Source organism: Diabrotica virgifera, chromosome 9, assembly GCF_917563875.1.
Source record: "Diabrotica virgifera virgifera chromosome 9, PGI_DIABVI_V3a".
NCBI classification, from domain to species: Eukaryota; Metazoa; Arthropoda; class Insecta; order Coleoptera; family Chrysomelidae; genus Diabrotica; species Diabrotica virgifera.
In genome coordinates, this window is record NC_065451.1 from 28,309,609 (window position 1) to 28,330,364 (window position 20,756).

General features: G+C 36.3%; 1 protein-coding gene across 9 annotated transcripts in view; it reads right to left on the reverse strand.

Annotated features, from left to right (window-relative positions):
• LOC114341161 (gastrula zinc finger protein XlCGF8.2DB-like) overlaps positions 1 to 20,756 on the reverse strand; it is a 108,822-nt gene that overhangs the window by 53,694 nt on the left and 34,372 nt on the right. For 3 of the 9 annotated variants that reach the window (XM_050662217.1, XM_050662218.1, XM_050662216.1), the window contains exon 3: positions 4,825 to 6,680. The exons of 5 other annotated variants lie outside the window; for them this stretch is intronic. In XM_050662217.1, coding sequence (XP_050518174.1) covers positions 4,894 to 6,680 — 1,787 coding nt within the window. In that variant the 3' untranslated portion in view covers positions 4,825 to 4,893. Of the gene's footprint in view, positions 1 to 4,824; positions 6,681 to 14,419; positions 15,973 to 20,756 lie in introns of those variants that run through there. One more of the 9 variants, XM_050662220.1, reaches the window with a different exon arrangement.

Sequence of the window (20,756 nt, forward strand, 5' to 3'; positions counted from 1 at the left end):
CCTGAGATTAACTGTCCGCCATCGGAACTACTTTTTTTCGAGGCCTCTACTTTGGCGCCCTCTACAATATTAGTGTAAGTGCATAAATGAAAAAAGATATATTATTTGTATTCTCTAAGAGTTAGATATTAATATGTAAAAAGTTTTATGTTCATTTTTAATAAAGTTTCTGAGAAAAAAAATCTTGAAAAAATGCTTATTTTTGGTCTTCTAAAGTGTACTAGTACCTTAAGGGGAAAAGATCCATAGGTAGAAGAAGAATTTCCTGGCTGAGAAACTTAAGAGAGTGGTATAGTTGCAGCTCAGTAGATCTTTTCAGAGCTGCTGCCAATAAGGCACGGATAGCTGTGATGATAGCCAACCTCCGATAGGAGAAGGAACTACAAGAAGAAGAATAAACAACAAAGAAGTTCTTAGAAATATAACTAGATGCATGTGATCAAGTTATATTACGAAGACAGACATATGATTTTCATATAAGCGATCAACAAGTTGCCACAATTAAAAAAAGAATATGTGTGTACTTTGTACGCACGTAAGAAGTTATACTTTTATTATATGATTTCAACGAAATAAATATTAAACTAACTTTAATGCTTACCACTTTCCAAAAATAAAAAGAAAGAATATGAATGGTCCGGATTGAACTCAAGACCTCTCGATCTGTAGCCGAATGCTATACCAATAACGCCACGACCTCTCTGTTTATATAGTTTCTCGGACATAATGACAATTCTCGGTAACAAACAGACGAAGTGAAGTATAATAAATATAAATGTTTTAATAATACTTATCTTACTCCCGAGGAAGACAAATCCAAAGACACAAAAATTATAATAAAAATATATTTATTAAAAAAACTAATATATTCTTTTCACGCATTTTTTGCACTGATATATTTATACATAACTTAAAGATTTAGCAACTAACCACATACTGTCTCTGTGCGCATGTGTGCAGAGTAATAAAAATTCACTCCCAATCGCGCCTAAAGAAGTATAACTTTTAAGTATAACTAAAGAAGTATAAACGATATTAATTATGCAAGAAGCAGAGAAAGTTAGAAGGGAATTTCATGCACTTGGATTTCGCTGAAAAAAAAACAGTCTACAATAAAAAAATGTTGATAGAGAAACATGAAATTAGACATTTAATATAGTCTACCAATTTATACCGCTAACGCGGCTTTAGGATTATAACAGGGTAGACTGCTATAATGCACCAAACAGTTTTCAGTAGATGACTCAGACGTACAACTATTAAGGGCAGTGAGATAGAAAAAGTCCAGGACAGTGGCGGCTCGTGGCTTTAGGGACAGGGTCGTCAAGGTTTTTGTCTTTTCGTATAGGTATACCATCTAATTAAAAGAGTTCAATCATCAAAGAAAATTTCTGGTTTTTGTTTTTTTTTGTTTTTGTTTTTTCACATAGATTTAGAACCAAAACATGTTTATAAATTAACTTCAGTCTATGTTGTTTGGACGTAGCAAAATGGGTTATAACATCATCGTAAAATTTATTAGTGTGTTGCAGAGATTTTAATAGTTTTTTTCTATTGACATTCTCTTTTCTTTCATGGTGTTTCGACAATACGTTTTGACTCTTTTGAGACAAGAGAAATCCCGTTCATTTAAGGCAAAAGTTGGTAGCAATGAGAGAATTCATGATAATAATTTATTAATTTCGAGAACAGTTTGTTGCAATGAACTGCAGTATATAAAATTATACATATTTTATAACTTATCCCATCTTCCGAAAATATTTGGATAAGCATATAAAACTTTTAATTCATTTCCTTATTTTATTTGATTAAAGAATGATGGATAATTTTAACACACTTGTTTAATAGATATTTTGAAAATTCTTTGGCGTAACTTTTAAATTTTTGCAAATCTTCAAAATTAAAAAAAAATGAGTATCTATTTGCATCAGTAATAATAGTATCAAAAATTTCAAAATATACTTGTTTTTCGAGATCTGTGTCATACTTTTGTCTTTTTTGGGGTGTTCGGAAATATCAAGCGAATCCAAAACGTCACTGCGTTTATATTGAAAATTACTATCTCTGAGATTTTTTACCAGCTTTGTTATTCTATTTTTGGAATAAATAATGTCAGTTGACTGATTTAGAACAACATTGAATATCACATCAATTTGGGTAAACTTTCTTAAAAATATATAAAAAAATATTAAAAGAATAATCATTTAATAAAGTTTTCAAACCGATTGTTTCACGGATCGAGATATCATCACTTGCAAAATGTCGCCTTTATTAATAAAATTAAAAATTTCCAAAAGCTGTTTACAAAAATATGTTACAGTGAAAACTAAGCGAGATTTAAAATTCCAAAAGCTACTTATTTCATAATGAATTTCATCCCGAGCGCACTATTAGCAGGGTACTTACGTGGCTTGGTACGTGCCTTGCTGGTGTCTGCCCATCACCGATCGGCAGATTGGTATCTGCCAGACTCTGCCATTCAAAGACGGGTGAAATTGTAGTGAAATGTATAATTGGTTGCCTATAGGCTAATATTCCATAGCGCTTCCTACAAGTAAATCGTCAATCTAGGGACGGCTTGCCGTCCCTGCCGAAGCGGATCTTATAAAAAAGAATTCACAGAATCGCAATCGGATGCATGACTGGGATTAATACGCGCAGGGATCACTTGACGTACCGGATTGATAGAATTATTTTAAAAACAATGAATAAAATTTAGTCTGTATTATCTTACAGATATTCTTTTTATTTTGCAGAAACAAATATCATCAACTCTGATTAAATTAAATATTTATAAAATCTACAATGTGTCCATAAATGTGTGGGTCAGCACTGCCGACCCTGACCGGCCGCCACTGGTTTGCAGTCAATTGCCTCACACAGAATATTACATATAAAAATAACTTTCTTTTAAATGCATAGTTTGTGGTTATCAACTCATACCACTAGATGGCGCTATTTTGTTTGCTGCCACATAATTAATGGAAACTCTCATGAATTTTACGTATTATAGTCTATAATAATTTAGCTATTTTAGCTATAATTTATTATTTACTGATAGTCAGTAAATTGTAACACTGTCTCCCAGTAACTACATTGTCATATACTATTAATATACCGAATAATAAAGAAATTATTGATAATTTTTAGCATAATTTATTTATTGAAAGTTTATTATTTATTTATTGAGCCCAACAAGCAAGGCTGGAATTGGGAGATTTTTCAGGATTAGTTTTTCGTCCCATTTCGTATCCCCCACTCAAGCCCACCATTCTCAATTGAAAAATCTAAACTTGCTGTTTATGTTGTTCTTACCCGTAAACCTCTCCCCGAGTTACCTAGTCATCTGCTCAAAAACCTGTAACATGGCTACTTGGTCCACATTTTCTGCAATTTTCAAATCTTCGTCGCCGCACAGCTCATCAAGCATTTTTTTCTTTCTTGTTTCTTGTATTCTTGTTTCTAAGAACTTGAAGGCAGATCAGGCTTGTTAAGAATTTACCCTCAGGAATATATCTATCTAGGCCAAATCCTGAAACTTGACAAAGAGAAAGAAAGTGCGGAAATTACTAGGCGAGTAAGACAAGCATGGGCAGGATTTGGAAAACTTAAGAACCGCAAAATACCCCAATACTTGACGAGCAAAGTGTTCAACCGATGCATCCTTCCTATCATGACATAAAATGTCATGATGCATCCAAATATGAATAAACTAGCCAAAACAGAAAGAGCCATGGAAAGAGCAATGTTAGGTATACGACTATCAGATAAAAAAAAAACGACTGGGTAAGATCAAAAACAAAAGTCGAGGACATAACAACAAAAGTTGCCAAACTTAAATGTAGCTTCGCAGGCCACACTGCTAGACAAAAGACCAACGTTGGAATGCAACAATACAACATTGGAGACCTTACCAAAGTAAACGAGCGAGAGGAAGACCACAGATGAGGTGGGTTGATGATATTAAAAGAGTAGCCACAACAAATTGGAAATATGTTGCTCAGGATAGAGACCGATGGAAGGAGTTGGGAGAGGCCTATGTCCAAACGTGGACGATAGAAAGTTAGGAAGAATAAGAAAGTCTGCTATATCTAGGGCATACGGTATACAAGGTAACAGGGCCAGTGCTACGCTTGAACCGCCTATTAATACCCCTGGTTTTACCCAAAGTACTCATTCTATTCAGGATGAGTCGAACTGGAGCCTATAGACATTTTTAAAAATGTCTAGCTGTTCTCACCAGCGCGACAGTCTCGAACGGGAAAGTATCACTTTCCGCACTAGTTAGGAAAATAACTATTTTAACCCGCGTAGACCAAGTACTGAAGTCGAACCTCAGGCTTCAAGCAGCTACAGCAGTCACACATAATAAATTAAAAAAAAAAGATTCCGTTCTCAAAATTTCTTTAGGAAATATAAATAACTGCAACAATTTTAACTCTAAATATAAACAATTAAAATATTCCTTTTTTTACAGAATATCGTTTAATTTTGTTAGTATATGTTGTAAATGAATTGTTAATAAATTACTTATTCCTTGTAGTTTTTCTTATTTGTTTATTGTAGATAAAATATTGTATGAAATTGTGCGTGAAGTACTTTTTGCGAACTTGCTCCACTTGTGCTCTAAATATCGCGTGCGTGCGCAAAAAGCATACTTCACGAACTGTTTCATAAATAACTATTATCACACTAGAACCTATCGGTGTTTTCCTTTTAAGTATTTCGGCCAAAAATTATTTCATGAGAAAATATTTATTAAGGATCAAAATGTATGTACAGGTTGGAATCAGATTTCGATATTTTATGATAAAATAACAAACATTTAATTAATAAGATATAATCATCCGATTTTGACACCTTTATCTTATCTCAATCCTTATCTTATCCTAATCACGTGTGTGTTTTCATATTATGTGCTGTTAAGCTAGTCCTGTCTGAAAACTGTTTAGTGCATATTTTGCACGAGAAAGGTTTTTCACCAGTATGCACTATCATATGCCGTTTTAAAATTTGTTTCGTTGAAAACTGTTTGGTGCAAATTTCACATCCAAATTGCTTTTCACCAGTATGCACTTTCATATGTCTAGTTAGATGTGGGTTTGTTGAAAACCGTTTGGTGCAAATTTCACATTCAAATGGTTTTTCACCAGTATGCACACTCATGTGCCACTTTAAAACTTGTTTCGATGAAAACTGTTTGGTGCAGATTTCACATTCAAATGGTTTTTCACCAGTATGCACTCTCATATGCAATTTTAAAATTTGTTTTCTTGAAAACTGTTTGGTGCAAATTGCACATTCAAATGGTTTTTCACCGGTATGCACTCTCATATGCCACTTTAAAACTTGTTTCGATGAAAAGCGTTTGGTGCAGATTTCACATTCAAATGGGTTTTCACCAGTATGCACACTCATATGCCACTTTAAAACTTGTTTCGATGAAAAGTGTTTGGTGCAGATTTCACATTCAAATGGTTTTTCACCAGTATGCACTCTCATATGCAATTTTAAAACTTGTTTTGTTGAAAACTGTTTGGTACATATTGCACATTCAAATGGTTTTTCACCGGTATGCACTCTCATATGCCACTTTAAAACTTGTTTCGTTGAAAACTGTTCAGTGCATATTTTGCACGAGAAAGGTTTTTCACCAGTATGCACTATCATATGCCGTTTTAAAACTTCTTTGCTTGAAAACTGTTTGGTGCAAATTTCACATCCAAATTGCTTTTCACCAGTATGCACTTTCATATGTCTAGTTAGATGTGAGTTTGTTAAAAACTGTTTGGTGCAAATTTCACATTCAAATGGTTTTTCACCAGTATGCACACTCATGTGCCACTTTAAAACTTGTTTCGATGAAAACTGTTTGGTGCAGATTTCACATTCAAATGGTTTTTCACCAGTATGCACTCTGATATGCAATTTTAAAATTTGTTTTGTTGAAAACTGTTTGGTGCAAATTGCACATTCAAATGGTTTTTCACCGGTATGCACTCTCATATGCCACTTTAAAACTTGTTTCGATGAAAAGTGTTTGGTGCAGATTTCACATTCAAATGGGTTTTCACCAGTATGCACACTCATATGCCACTTTAAAACTTGTTTCGATGAAAAGTGTTTGGTGCAGATTTCACATTCAAATGGTTTTTCACCAGTATGCACTCTCATATGCAATTTTAAAACTTGTTTTGTTGAAAACTGTTTGGTACATATTGCACATTCAAATGGTTTTTCACCGGTATGCACTCTCATATGCCAATTTAAAACTTGTTTCGTTGAAAACTGTTTAGTGCATATTTTGCACGAGAACGGTTTTTCACCAGTATGCACTATCATATGCCGTTTTAAAACTTCTTTGCTTGAAAACTGTTTGGTGCAAATTTCACATCCAAATTGCTTTTCACCAGTATGCACTTTCATATGTCTAGTTAGATGTGAGTTTGTTGAAAACTGTTTGGTGCAAATTTCACATTTAAAGGGGTTTTCATCAGTATGCACTATCATATGTATTTTTAAAGAAAATCTTGTTAATTTCTTGAAACATATTTGGCATTCAAAATTTTTTTCTCTGGTGTTCACATCGGTAGTAGCAGTTAAATTTTGGTTTAAGTTATTTCCGGGATATTTTAATATTGCATTGCATTCATCATTTTGGATGTCTTCGCATGAGGCACCTAAAATAATAATTATCTCTTAGATCAGTGTTATGTAACGATAAGAAATGTATTACACCTCCCGGAACGAACTATGGCCCGTGACAAACGCTGTCGTCGGTCGTACACCCACCTAATCTTTACGCAGACAGAGTTTTTCTCACCGGCCATTGTTCGCTCCGGGAGCTGTATGTCTTTCTATGAAGAGTACAGTCACTAATACTCTTACTAATAAACACGGACTAACGCCGGAATAACTATAAACCTAGGACTGTCAATAACATTTTTCTTATTAATGAACAGCGACTAACGATGGACTAGCTAAGCCCTCTCTAATCTCGGACTAACATTTAATCCTAGGTAATAGCAGGTTTAGACCGAGACTAACTTGACGTTTTGTATTCATAACCTTAAAAACTTTCTAAATACATTATTTGCTTTTGCTTGCTAAAAATAAAATTATTATATTATTTTTAAAAGATTTTTAATTGAAAAACTTATTGGCCCATTTTCCTGGTGACACCTCCAAGGCTTCTACAATATGCAAGCCAGATGGATGCTGCAGTGAAGACAAAAGGAAAGGAATTCTACACTATGCAATTCACAACCTCCGTCTGCAGCTTGGTAAAGTTCCAACGGAAAATGGACCTAGTTACTATATAGGAGTAATACTAATATAAAATAAAATGTATACCATTTTTATTCAGTTGCAATGCGAAGCCAAAACCGTCTTAATTTTTACTTAGATTAGAGAGTGCAGCCAGCACTCTTATTGACGATTTCACCTCTTGTTAGAGGCTCTTCAGAGAATGCATAGGCTGCTTTCTCTAGTCCAGGTAAAAATTTTTCGACATATTAGTCCCCCATTGCAACTGACGTGAAGGTAGTAGGTGCGTAGCGGCATCTGCTAAATGAAAGACTAAGTTTTTCAACCTAATAAAAATATTTGTAAAATAAAAGATTTTTAATTGAAAAAATTATTGGCTCATTTTCCTGGTGACACCTCCAAGGCTTCTACAATATGCAAGCCAGACGGATGCTGCAGTGAAGACAAAAGGGAAGGAATTCTACACTATGCAATTCACAACCCCCGTCTGCAGCTTGGTAAAGTTCCAACGGAAAATGGACCTAGTTACTCTATATAGGAGTAATAACAACTGAGGATAACCTCTAATGAGGTTCTCACATCTTCTTGCCAAGATGTAGTATCCGGCAAATTTTGACTAATTTTTGATTTGTTGTCCTTCGTCCAGTGTGTGTTTAATGTTACTTATTAGTCTTTAAATTACCTAATTTCTTACCATACAAATGCTATCTACATTTTACTGGGATATCTTCCTGTTTTGACGAAATGCCCCCGATGATAGCGAAAGTATACTTGGGCAAGATTTGATTAAACTATATGCTCGAAATCTGCCTTTATTCCTATAAATTCCATATATTCGAGCATTCAACCTACTTCTATTTTGTTTCATAAATAACTATTGTAACAAAATATTACTTTTGACCGACCGTCGTATAACAGGTCCCATCTCCACGCAGGTATTCCACGACGATGTTTCTAGATATGACGCGATGTAGCGGGACGGAAAGACGAGCAATTCTAAGAACGTCTGGACGATAACTAGAGATGGGCAGAATTTTCGAGAAATAACGATGGGCTATAAATTGGAACTGTTTTTGTAAATGAGTTCAGTGTATAATATAAATTCGTCTGTACAGTTATATAAATAAAGTCGTATATAAATACGAAATCGCTCGTTTTATTACAATGGTGTCGGTGTTCGGTAAAATACAGTAAACTTAGTGCGATATAAATAAGTGAATTCGGAAAGACTTTAAAAGACTTTTGGACTTTATTCGTCGGGAATAGTTAAAGTGCGTTGATTGTTCGGTATTCGGAAAGACTTAAGACATTTTGAAAAGTACGTGTGTGCCGACCAAAGATGTTGCTACAAGAACTGACCATAAAACAGCTCCGTGAACAATTAGAAGAGTACGAATTAGACAGCAGTGGGTGCAAGATAGTCCTACAAGCACGACTCAAGGAAGTCCTCACGAAGAACGGAGATGACCCAGAGACGTTCCACTTCCAGTCAGCAGAACAAGTAATCTTATCGAAATTAAAAACTGTTTCTGAAACGATCGATGAAACTTCTAGAAAAAGCGATGAGAAATTTGAAAGTGTTTCTCAAGTAATTAAAGACGTTTGTAGACATAACAACGAAAAATTTGAAAGTGTTTCTCAAAAGATCGATGAAACTTCTAGAAAAAGCGACGAGAAATTTGAAAGTGTTTCTCAAGTAATTAAAGACTTTTGTAGACAGAATGACGAGAAATTTGAAGAAGTTTCTAGAACATTCGATAAGATGCAGAAAAGTGTAGAGACCGTAGAAGAAAAGATCAAACAACTAGAGAGCATGATAACTGATACAAAAGTACAACCATCAGTTAATGCAGCAGCGTTAGATCCTGTAGTGAAAGATGAACTACCGAGAGACGAAACGTCGCATAATATGAGATTCAAATTACCACCATTCGATGGAAAGTCCTCTTGGTCCATATATCTTAGACAATTTGAAGCTATTGCGACCGCCAATCATTGGACCGAACAAGAAAAGGCTGTTTCCTTGACTGCTGCTTTGCGAGGTGATGCTGCAGATATATTAAGATCAATTCCTAAGGGTCAAGAAAATTGTTACCAGACCTTGTTCACTCGTCTAGAAAAACGCTATGGAGATGCCCATCTACAACAAGTATACAAAGCACAACTGCGAAGTAGAAGTCAACGAGCAAGTGAGAATCTGCAAGAATTTGAAGCAGATGTGGCTCGTGTGGTGCAGTTGGCTTATCCAGAGGTGCCAGACAGCGTTTTAGAAGAAATTGCAGTAGATACCTTCGTCAATGGGCTGAAAGATAATGAACTACAGAATGCTTTACGACTAGCAAGGCCGAAAGTTTTAGATGAAGCACTTGCTATTGCATTGGAACACGAAACGGCTAGTCAAACTTCACGAGGCCATAGAGTAAGAACCATTGAAGAAAGTGACGAACACAACGATGAACGTCTGGAGGAAATGATACGGAGAGTATTAAGTAATCAGATGCCAAAGAGACGCGAGCCTAGATGTTGGAATTGTGGAGACGTAGGCCACATTCGTCGTAATTGTAAGAAGATTGTACAGCCGTCGGAAAACTAGAGCGGGTCGACACCAAGGGGCAACTGCCGACCTCGAGAACTAGAGCCCCCATAGTAACTGTCAACCTTACGTCCTCCGGTGGAATCCACAACTTATACATCGAAGGTCGTATCAGTAATAGATGTAGATCATTTTTGGTGGATACAGGTGCAACGAGAACTATCGCACGTCCAGATGTAGTACGAGACCATAATAAATTATCACCTGCAACAGTAAAGCTTAGAACAGCGACTGGTGAGCTAATTAATACATATGGCGAGGCTAATATGTCAGTATCCATTGGCCAGACCACAGTTGAACATCAAGTATTAATTGCCGAGATCTCCGACGAATTCATATTGGGGATGGACGTACTAAGGAAAGTGGGGGCAATATTGGATGTTCAAAATGGAGTTCTCAAGATCAATGGTGAAGAGTTGCCCTTTCACGACGACAAAGAAGATGTCATCCGCTTACTTACTACATGCGACGTAACCATACCCGGTAATAGTGAGAAAATTCTGATGACCATGCTTGATGGACACTGCCGAGAGGGAAGTTTAAGGATGGTCGAAGATGTGGATAATGTCGAGTTCCTAACGGCGAAAACTTTGGTAAAAGTTCGAGATGTCATCCCTGTAAGAGTTATGAATTTAAGGGAAACTGCTATCAAGTTAAGTAGAGGAGCTTTGATCGGGCAGTGTGTTCCCGTGGCTTCAATTTGCTCTGTGAATACCAATGAGAAATCATCGAAGGCGAAGTATCCAAAGGAGCTTGTTGAAATGATCATTGAAAGATGCCAAGATCTTGATCATGAACGAACGGAAAAAGTGACGTCTATGCTGATAGAGTATCAAGATGTTTTTGCTATTGACACGAAGGATAAAGGCAAAACAAGCATAGTAACGCATAAAATAAATACCGGAGACGCTCAGCCAATCAGACAACGGCCTAGACGACTTCCATTTGCGAAAAGAGATGAAGCCGAAGAGATTATCAAGGATATGGACAAACAAGGGGTAATTGAACCATCGAACAGTCCATGGACATCACCAGTTGTTCTGGTAAAGAAGAAAGATGGTTCAACGCGTTTTTGTATCGACTACCGCCAGCTCAATGCGGTAACAAAAAAAGATAGTTATCCTTTGCCCAGAATAGACGATACATTGGATACTCTCTCCGGTTCTCGTTGGTTTTCCACACTCGATTTAAAAAGTGGATATTGGCAAGTAGACATGGAGCCAGCCGATCGGGAGAAAACCGCATTTTCGATAGGATCAGGGCTTTGGCAGTTTACGGCTATGCCGTTTGGTTTATGTAATGCCCCTGCCACATTTGAAAGATTAATGGAGGCAGTTTTAAGAGGTCTAACATGGAAAACGTGCCTGGTTTACTTGAATGATGTAATTGTGGTTGGAAGGTCCTTTGATGAACATGCCAAGAATCTAATAGAAGTCTTTCAACGATTGAGGGCAGCGAACTTGAAGTTAAGTCCGAAGAAATGTCACATGTTTCGACGAGAAGTTAAGTATTTGGGACATATTGTATCGAGTAATGGTGTAACAGCTGATCCTGAAAAGATTGAAGCAATTAAAGATTGGCCAGTACCAAAAGATAAACATGAAATTAGAAGTTTCCTTGGCCTATGTACATATTACCGACGATTTGTCAAAGGATTTGCCAATATCTCCAAGCCCCTAACAAAGTTGACGGAGGAGGGCAAAGAATATACATGGAGTGAGGAGTGTCAAAAAGCTTTCGAACAACTACAAAGGGCTCTGATCAGTGCACCGATATTAAGCTACCCGGGACAGGCAGGAAAATTTGTTTTGGATACCGATGCTAGCAACAGTGCCATAGGAGCTGTTCTCTCACAAATCCAGGATGGACAGGAAAAAGTCATCGCTTATTTCAGCAAAGTCCTGTCGAAACCAGAAAGAAACTATTGCGTTACCAGAAGAGAACTGCTGGGTGTAGTGAAGGCTTGCGAACATTTCCATAAATACTTGTATGGCAGAAAGTTCCTTCTTCGCACCGATCACGCTGCTCTAAAATGGCTCATACAATTCCGTAATCCAGAGGGCCAGATGGCAAGATGGTTAGAACGATTACAAGAATATGATTACGATATAGAACACAGGGCCAGAAGAGTTCATTCAAATGCTGATGCCCTTTCGAGACGACCATGCAGTGCAAATTGTAATCACTGTGCCAAATTAGAGGAACGATTTTGCCCCGTGAGACGAACCACCGTAGTTAATGCGCAATGGCAGCCCCAACAGTTACAAAACGCCCAAGAAGATGATCCATGTATAAAAAGAGTATTGGATTGGATGCAGCAAGGTGAGAGACCTAGTTGGCAGAACATTAGTGCATGTAGTCCTGAAGTCAAGGCCTACTGGAGCCAATGGAATTGCCTGGTACTAAATATGATCTTCTGTACAGAACCTTTGAGAACGATGATGGTACAGAATCTAAGCTGCAGTTGATTGTACCTAAAAGTAAAGTGTCAGAAGTATTGCGTCAGTTGCATGACGGTACATCAGGTGGACACTTTGGTATTACGAAGACTCTGCAAAAGGTTCGAGAACGGTTCTATTGGGTGAACTGTAAAGATGATGTAAGAAGATGGTGCCGGAAATGTGAACTGTGTGCATCCGGTAATGGTCCAGTTGGTAAAAAGAGAGCACCCATGAGACAGTACAATGTTGGAAGTCCTATGGAAAGAGTAGCAATCGACATTGCAGGTCCATTTCCAGAAACCGATGCTGGAAATAAATACATTCTGGTAGCCATGGACTATTTTACGAAATGGACCGAGGCCTATGCATTACCGAATCAAGAAGCTGCTACCGTTGCAGAGGTACTTGTTAAAGAATTCTTCAGCCGATTTGGTGTTCCCTTGGAGATCCACTCCGACCAAGGGCGAAACTTTGAGTCAGCTCTTTTCCAAAACGTTTGTAAATTGATTGGTGCCAATAAGACCAGAACAAAACCCCTGCATCCTCAATCAGATGGAATGGTCGAGAGGATGAACCGAACGATGGGTAAACACTTGTCCAAAGTTGTATCTGAACATCAGCGAGATTGGGACCAACACATTCATTTATTCCTGATGGCCTACCGCTCGGCCGTGAATGAAACTACAGGTCAAACACCAACCTGCCTGATGTTGGGTCGTGAAGTTCGGTTGCCCTGCGACCTAGAGTTTGGCTGCAGACCTTCCGAGGAATATGTTGCAGGCGAAGAATACGTAGACCGCCTGAAGTTACGAATGAACAACATTCATGAACTTGCCCGACAACACATCTAGATAGCCAGTGACAGAATGAAAGATCAATATGATTCTCGCTGCAAGAATGGAAGCTTCGAAGTAGGTGATCTTGTCTGGCTTTATAATCCACAACGTCGTCGAGGCCTACGTCCTAAACTGCAAAGACAATGGGAAGGTCCGTATGAAGTTACGAAGAAAATAAATGACGTAATATACAGAATTAAGAAGGTACCAAACGGTAAACCAAAAGTTATTCACATAAATCGTCTTGCACCATATGCTGGCTCAAATGAAACAGAGGAAGCCCGAGTCCTCCAACAGGAGATAAAAGATGCACCACAGCCAAGTTTTAAGGAATTTATGTCAAATTACGCAGAAAGAAAGAGTGCTAGATTCGGCGTGACCACAGAAGTTCAGCAAGATCTGTTTGGTGTTCCAGAAAACGTCTCTCTAGCCCACTGTGTTGCCCAAGACCTCGAGATGACTAAAGGAATCTCGTCCGTATTCAATAGAAAGTTCGGCCGCCTGGACGAGTTAAGGAATCAACAACCTAAAATTGGAAGAGTATTGCGATTGGAAGATGGTCCTCGATCTTTGCTGTATATGGTGACCAGGAAGTCTTATACGGACACGCCAAGCTACGAGAACATATGGCGTGCTCTAACTAATTTGAAGAAAATCGTGTGTAATTATGACATCAAAGATTTGGCGTTACCAAAAATAGGCCATGCAGTAGAAAATCTGGATTGGAAGATTGTGAGAAGCATGCTTGAAGTGATCTTCAGAGAAACTGGCGTACGAATTACTGTGTGTTGCATGAACCCGAAGATGTCATACCCTTCAAAGACAGTAGACTGTTACTTCTTTTCTAGGGGTGTATGCAGAGCTGGAGAATCCTGTAGGTTCCGCCATCCTGGGCCATCTAGAGTTGCTGATCGGGACGCTCAGATCTTAAGAGGGGAGCAGTGTAACAAAATATTACTTTTGACCGACCGTCGTATAACAGGTCCCATCTCCACGCAGGCATTCCACGACGATGTTTCTAGATATGACGCGATGTAGCGGGACGGAAAGACGAGCAATTCTAAGAACGTCTGGACGATAACTAGAGATGGGCAGAATTTTCGAGAACTAACGATGGGCTATAAATTGGAACTGTTTTTGTAAATGAGTTCAGTGTATAATATAAATTCGTCTGTACAGTTATATAAATAAAGTCGTATATAAATACGAAATCGCTCGTTTTATTACACTATTATCACACTAGAACCTATCGGTGTTTTTTTAGGAAGTATAGAGGACTAAAATTATTTCATGAGAAAATATTTATTAAGGATCAAAATGTATGTACAGGTTGGAATCAGATTTCGATATTTAATCATAAAATAACAATCATTTAATAAGATATAATCATCCGATTTTGACACGTTTATCTTATCTCAATCCTTATCTTATCCTAATCACGTGTGTGTTTTCATATTATGTGCTGTTAAGCTAGTCCTGTGTGAAAACTGTTTAGTACATATTTTGCACGAGAAAGGTTTTTCACCAGTATGCACTCTCATATGCCATTTTAAGACTTGTTTCGTTGAAAGCTGTTTGGTGCAAATTTCACATCCAAATTGCTTTTCCCCAGTATGCACTTTCATATGTCTAGTTAGATGTGGGTTTGTTGAAAACCGTTTGGTGCAAATTTCACATTCAAATGGTTTTTCACCAGTATGCACACTCATATGCCACTTTAAAACTTGCTTCGATGAAAACTGTTTGGTGCAGATTTCACATTCAAATGGTTTTTCACCAGTATGCACTCTTATATGCCATTTTAAAATTTGTTTTGTTGAAAACTGTTTGGTGCAAATTGCACATTCAAATGGTTTTTCACCGGTATGCACTCTCATATGCCACTTTAAAACTTGTTTCGTTGAAAACTGTTTAGTGCATATTTTGCAAGAGAAAGCTTTTTCACCAGTATGCACTCTCATATGCGATTTTAAAGCTTCTTTGCTTGAAAACTGTTTGGTGCAAATTTCACATCCAAATTGCTTTTCACCAGTATGCACTTTCATATGTCTAGTTAGCTGTGGGTTTGTTGAAAACTGTTTGGCGCAAATTTCACATTTAACTGGTCTTTCACCAGTATGCACTCTCATATGCGATTTTAAAATTTGTTTCGTTGAAAACTGTTTGGTGCAAATTTGACATCCAAATGGTTTTTCACCAGTATGCAATCTCATATGTATTTTTAAATTAAATCTTGTTGTTAATTTTTTGAAGCATATTTGGCATTCAAAATGTTTTTCTTCCGTGTTCACATCCCTATTAACAGTTAAATGTCGCTTCACTCTCATATGTCTAGTTAAAGAAGCGTTTGTTAAATATTGTTTGTTACATATTTCACATGCAAAACATGGTTTTACTCCAGTATGTGTTGTCATATGCATGTTTAAACTAGGTCGGTGTGAGAACTGTTGGGTGCATATTTTGCATGAGAAAGGTTTTTCACCAGTATGCACTCTCATATGCGATTTTAAAACTTCTTTCGTTGAAAACTGTTTAGTGCAAATTTCACATGCAAATGGTTTTTCACCAGTATGCACTGTCATATGTTTAGTTAAATTATTGTTTGTTGAAAACTGTTTGGTACAAATTTCACATGCAAAGGGTTTTTCTCCAGTATGTATTCTCAAATGTAGTTTTAAAGAAGATCTTGTTAATTTTTTTAAGCATATTTCACATTCAAAATGTTTTTCTCCAGTGTTCACATCCGTAGCAGCAGTTACATTTTGGTTCAAGTGATTTTCGGGATATTTTAATGTTGCATTGCATTCATCATTTTGGATGTCCTCGCAAGAGACACCTAAAATAATAATTATCTGTTAAATCAGTATAATTTATAATAATACATAGTACAATTAATTTATTCGATTCCTTCCAGAAAATACTAGGTTAACTGTATGTGGTATAAAAAGCAGACATTTCTGTTGAACGAATTCAGTGTATTTTAAAATCCCCGTCACGTTTTCGACTGTAAGTATATTCCGCGGTTTAAATGTAACAAAATAAATTGTATTAGATAATTAAATAAATTATTTTGGGCGAGTTTTTAGTTATCTTCTTTAAGTGCCATCTCCGCGACGGAGATCGGCAATCATAATAGCTATTCGGACTTTGGAGACGGCTGCTCTGAAAAGTTCGTTTGATGTGCATCTGTACCATTCTCTCAAGTTGCGTAGCCACGATATTCTGCGTCTCCCTATGCTTCTTTTTCTTTGAATCTTTCCCTGCATAATGAGTTGGAGCAAGTTGTATCTCTCTCCACGTGTAATATGTCTGAGATATTCCAATTTTCTGGTTTTGATTGTGTTTAAGACTTCCATTTCTTTATTCATCTTTCTCAGAAGCTCTTTGTTTGTGACGTGTTCTGTCCATGATATTTTTAGAATTCTTCTATATACCCACATCTCGAATGATTCCAGTTTTTTTTATTGATGCCGCATTCAAGGTCCAAGCTTCCATTCCGTAAAACAGAGTCGAGAAAACGTAGCACCTAGCCAACCTTACTCTTATCTCTTGTGCAGAGCACTTTTCTCATTTTGTTAAATTCGTTCTAGCCTTTTCGATTCTAATTTTAATCTCCTGGAAGTAATCATTCGTGGAGTTGATAATTGTTCCAAGATATGCATATTTGTCTACTCGTTCGACGTTGGTTCCGTTTATTAGGAGATTCTCGTTATTTCTTTGAGTTTTAAATATTCTCATAAATTTTGTCTTCTTGATGTTCATTGTTAGACCCTATTCTTGGCTATATGTCGCTATTCTGTTAACCAGTCTCTGAAGATCTTCAATATTTTCGGCTAAGACGACAGTGTCATCCGCATATCTAATGTTGTTAATGTGAACTCCGTTCACTTTTATTCCAGCTGTTTCACCCTCAAGAGCTTGTTTTAGGATCTCTTCCGAGTAGGCATTAAAGAGAATGGCGACAATACGCATCCCTGTCTCACCCCACGTCTAATTTCAATTTCCTGTTCGTTAACACGTACTTTTGCTCGCTGCTTATAGTATAAATTAGATATGATCCTGAGGTCATTATAGTCTATCTTCTTTAGTTTCAGGACATTCATTAATTGTTCATGTACTTTATCGAAAGCTTTATTATAGTCAATAAAATAGACATATATATCTTGATTGACGTCTAGGCACCTTTGTATTAGGATATGAAGTGAGAAAAGAGCTTCACGCGTTCCTAGGCCTTTGCGAAACCCAAATTGTGTATCATTATTATCTATGTTCAGTTTATGATATATTCGGTTATGGATGACTTTCAGTAGCAACTTCAGCACATGGGACATCAAGCTGATGGTGCGGTAATCGGCGCATTCTCTTGCGTTTTTCTTTTTTGTGAGACAAACAAAGATCGACGTTAACCATTCTTTGGGTAATACGCCTGAGATATAAATTTGGTTTAAAAGTATAACTAGAACATCAATGTGCTGTTCATATATAATTTTTATTAATTCGATAGGAAGCATGTCAGGCCCAGGGCTTTTTCCGTTCTTCATTGTTATTAACGCGTGTGCTATTTCTTCTTTTGTGATATCTGGACTTATTTATTCTGAAGTAAGTTCTATGTTTTCCAGGTCTCCTCTTTCATCATCGAACAATGCATCTATGTATTCTGCTCAGAGTTGTATTTTCTCATCCGTCTGTCTTATATTATTCCCGTGTCTATCCAGAAGTGCACCAGTGAGATTTTGTTTTCTTAGCCCTGCCATTTCTTTTACTTTCTTGTGTAGATTAAATAGATCGTATCTCTTTTGAAGGTCCTCGATCTCTTTGCATTTCTCTTCAAAGTGTTTTTCTTTTGCCTGCTTTATCATCCTTCTTATCTTTTGGTTAATCTCCCTGTATTTAATGTTATCTCTGTTCTTATGTTGTCTCCGTTGTTCCATCATATTGAGTATCTCGTCGTTCATCCATTCTTCATTTCTTTTTGTAGAAGTCTTCAGTATTTCTTTGCACGGTTCTAGTAGGCAATGTTTTAGTCGAGCCCAGTGCACGTCAATATCATTGGTGTCTATGTTCAGTTTGCTACAGTTCATATGCAATTCATGTTGGAGGCATTCTTTTATATTTTTTGTTTAAGCTTGCTTGTGTCTATTGTAGGAGTTCTTTGTTGTCTTTTAATGTTTTTAAGTGTGAGTGTAATCCTGGCGATAAGTGGGTTGTGGCCTGCGGCCACGTCTGCTCCAGGATATGCTTTCACAGCTTTAACAGCATTACGGTATCTTTCAGTTATCATAATGTAGTCTATCTGGTTCTTAACTACTTTCTCCGATGTATCTGCGGGTGATCGCCATAATGTATAGAGTCGTCTGTTTGGTAGCCTGAAAAATGTGTTTGTAATAATCAAGTTCTGCTCTTGGCAAAATTGTATTAGGCAGTCTCCTCTCTCGTTACGATTTCCCAGACCATAATTTCCTACACACTTTCCGCTTTGCCCCCTTCCAATCTTTGCGTTGAGATCACCTATTACTCTCGTGATTTCTCTAGTTTTCATTATTTTCAGTGCCTCTTCGATATCCCGATAAAACTTCGATTTTTAGTTATACTTGGTATCAAATTATTTTAGACAACCTCAATATTAATCATATTACAAAGTCATTTGTATTTGAATGGCGTCCTTCAGTTTTGAGATTTATCATACCTACTGACGAGCAGGTATAACAGATAAAGGGACAACAGATTAAAATTTATTAATTGCTACCTCTGTCGGAAACTTAATCACACCATTCAAATAGAAATGACATTGTAATATAATTAAGATTAAGATTTGCTAAAATAACTTAATGCCAAGTATACTTGTTTTTGTAAATATTAAATGAAGTAAAGTTTTTGTAAATAAAATAATATTAATTATTTTTATTTAATCTTTAACTACCCGCGCACCAAGTTGTAACATAAGTACGCGCGTGGCGTACTTTATACACCACACAAGAATACACTTAAAAACAGTTTGTTGGCGCAAATCAAGCGTGGGAGAATTGTCATTTTCTCATTTGTTGTACACTGTACTTTTTCTATGGATGCAATTTTGTCAAGAGTTCAAACTTCAAAATTAAATAATTTAGGTGCTTTTAGGTATATTATATCCATAAATTGAAATAAAATATATATACATGCAGGTATTTAATATTCTTAAAATTCATATACTTACGTTATTTATTTAAAATTCTAATTAACAGTTGTTATTTTCGAACAGTTTTGAAAGCTAATTCCTGGTAAGTTTTGATTGAACACATTTAATTTTACGACATTAATTGTGTTTGTATTGTGCATGTTACCATGGAAACGGCGATCGTATATGGAAAACCGTAGGAGAACCCGTGAGAAAAAATATTTCTTACTGCAATGGCCGACTTTTCTCACTGCATGAGAAATTGTTCGTTTTGAATGTATGTAAGTAGTGAGAGAAGTTGCGCATTGTATAGCATACGTAGAAACAATATATTTTGTGCCATAATGACTAAAAAAATAATTAAAATTTAACGTCAACTAAAACACTCCCTGGTGTAGTTGGTATATTTTAAAATATAAAAATTTAAAATTTTTAAAAATCCAAAAGGATTACGTTCAAAAAGTTTTCGGACGTATCAGTCCATCATCATCGTTGCAAAATAGCCACAATGCCAAAGTTATATGTTCCAACTACATAGTAAAAAGTATAAAATAGTTTGGCTTAAAGTGGATGCCAATGGATTACTTCCAGCATCATGATGCTCTACTGCTTTACGTTAAGGTACTAGTACACTTTAGAAGACCAAAAATAAGCATTTTTTCAAGATTTTTTTTCTCAGATCCTGTATTAAAAATGAACATAAAACTTTTTACATATTAATATCTAACTCTTAGGCACATCAAAGAAACATGAAACGTAAATCACGTTTCATGGAAATAAAACACGCTAAATAAATAAACGTCCGGCCATTTATGACACTCTCCGAAAATAAAAATGTTTTATGAGCATGAATCACAGTCGTTTCATTGGTAGGCGGACTTCAAGATTTGTTTAGCCGTGTTTTATTTTCATGAAACGTGTTTTACGTTTCATGTTTCATGTTTTACGTTTCATGTTTCGTTGGTGTGCGGCGGACTTTGCATACCTATATTACTAATATATACAATCATATGATTCGATTCCAGCAATAAAATTGCTGGTAAATAACTTTTTTCAAAAATGGCCTAATCTCCGATAATCTGCCCAGACTAATAAAGATGTTTGTTTAAAGCAGGAATTTCTTCTACACATTTTGATGAAATTGATTCCCAATTGAATACTTAGGGGAGTGCAATTAGAACGAAAAGATACAATGTTTCGGAAAAAATCAAACAAGGTTATATTTTTCTAAAACTTTTTTTGTTAGTTTATAAATATGTTAAAGTAAAAAGTTCTACTCACAAATTTCGCCGCTAATTGTTTATTAATTGTTTAAACAATAACAATTGTTTTGTATAAAATAATGTTAAGAATATGGGTGAATTCAACATTTTATTTTGATAAAAAATGTTTTTATTTTAGTTTTGATTATGCTGAACCCGAATCTGACATTACAATTTGCAAATTCAAAATGGCGGATTTAA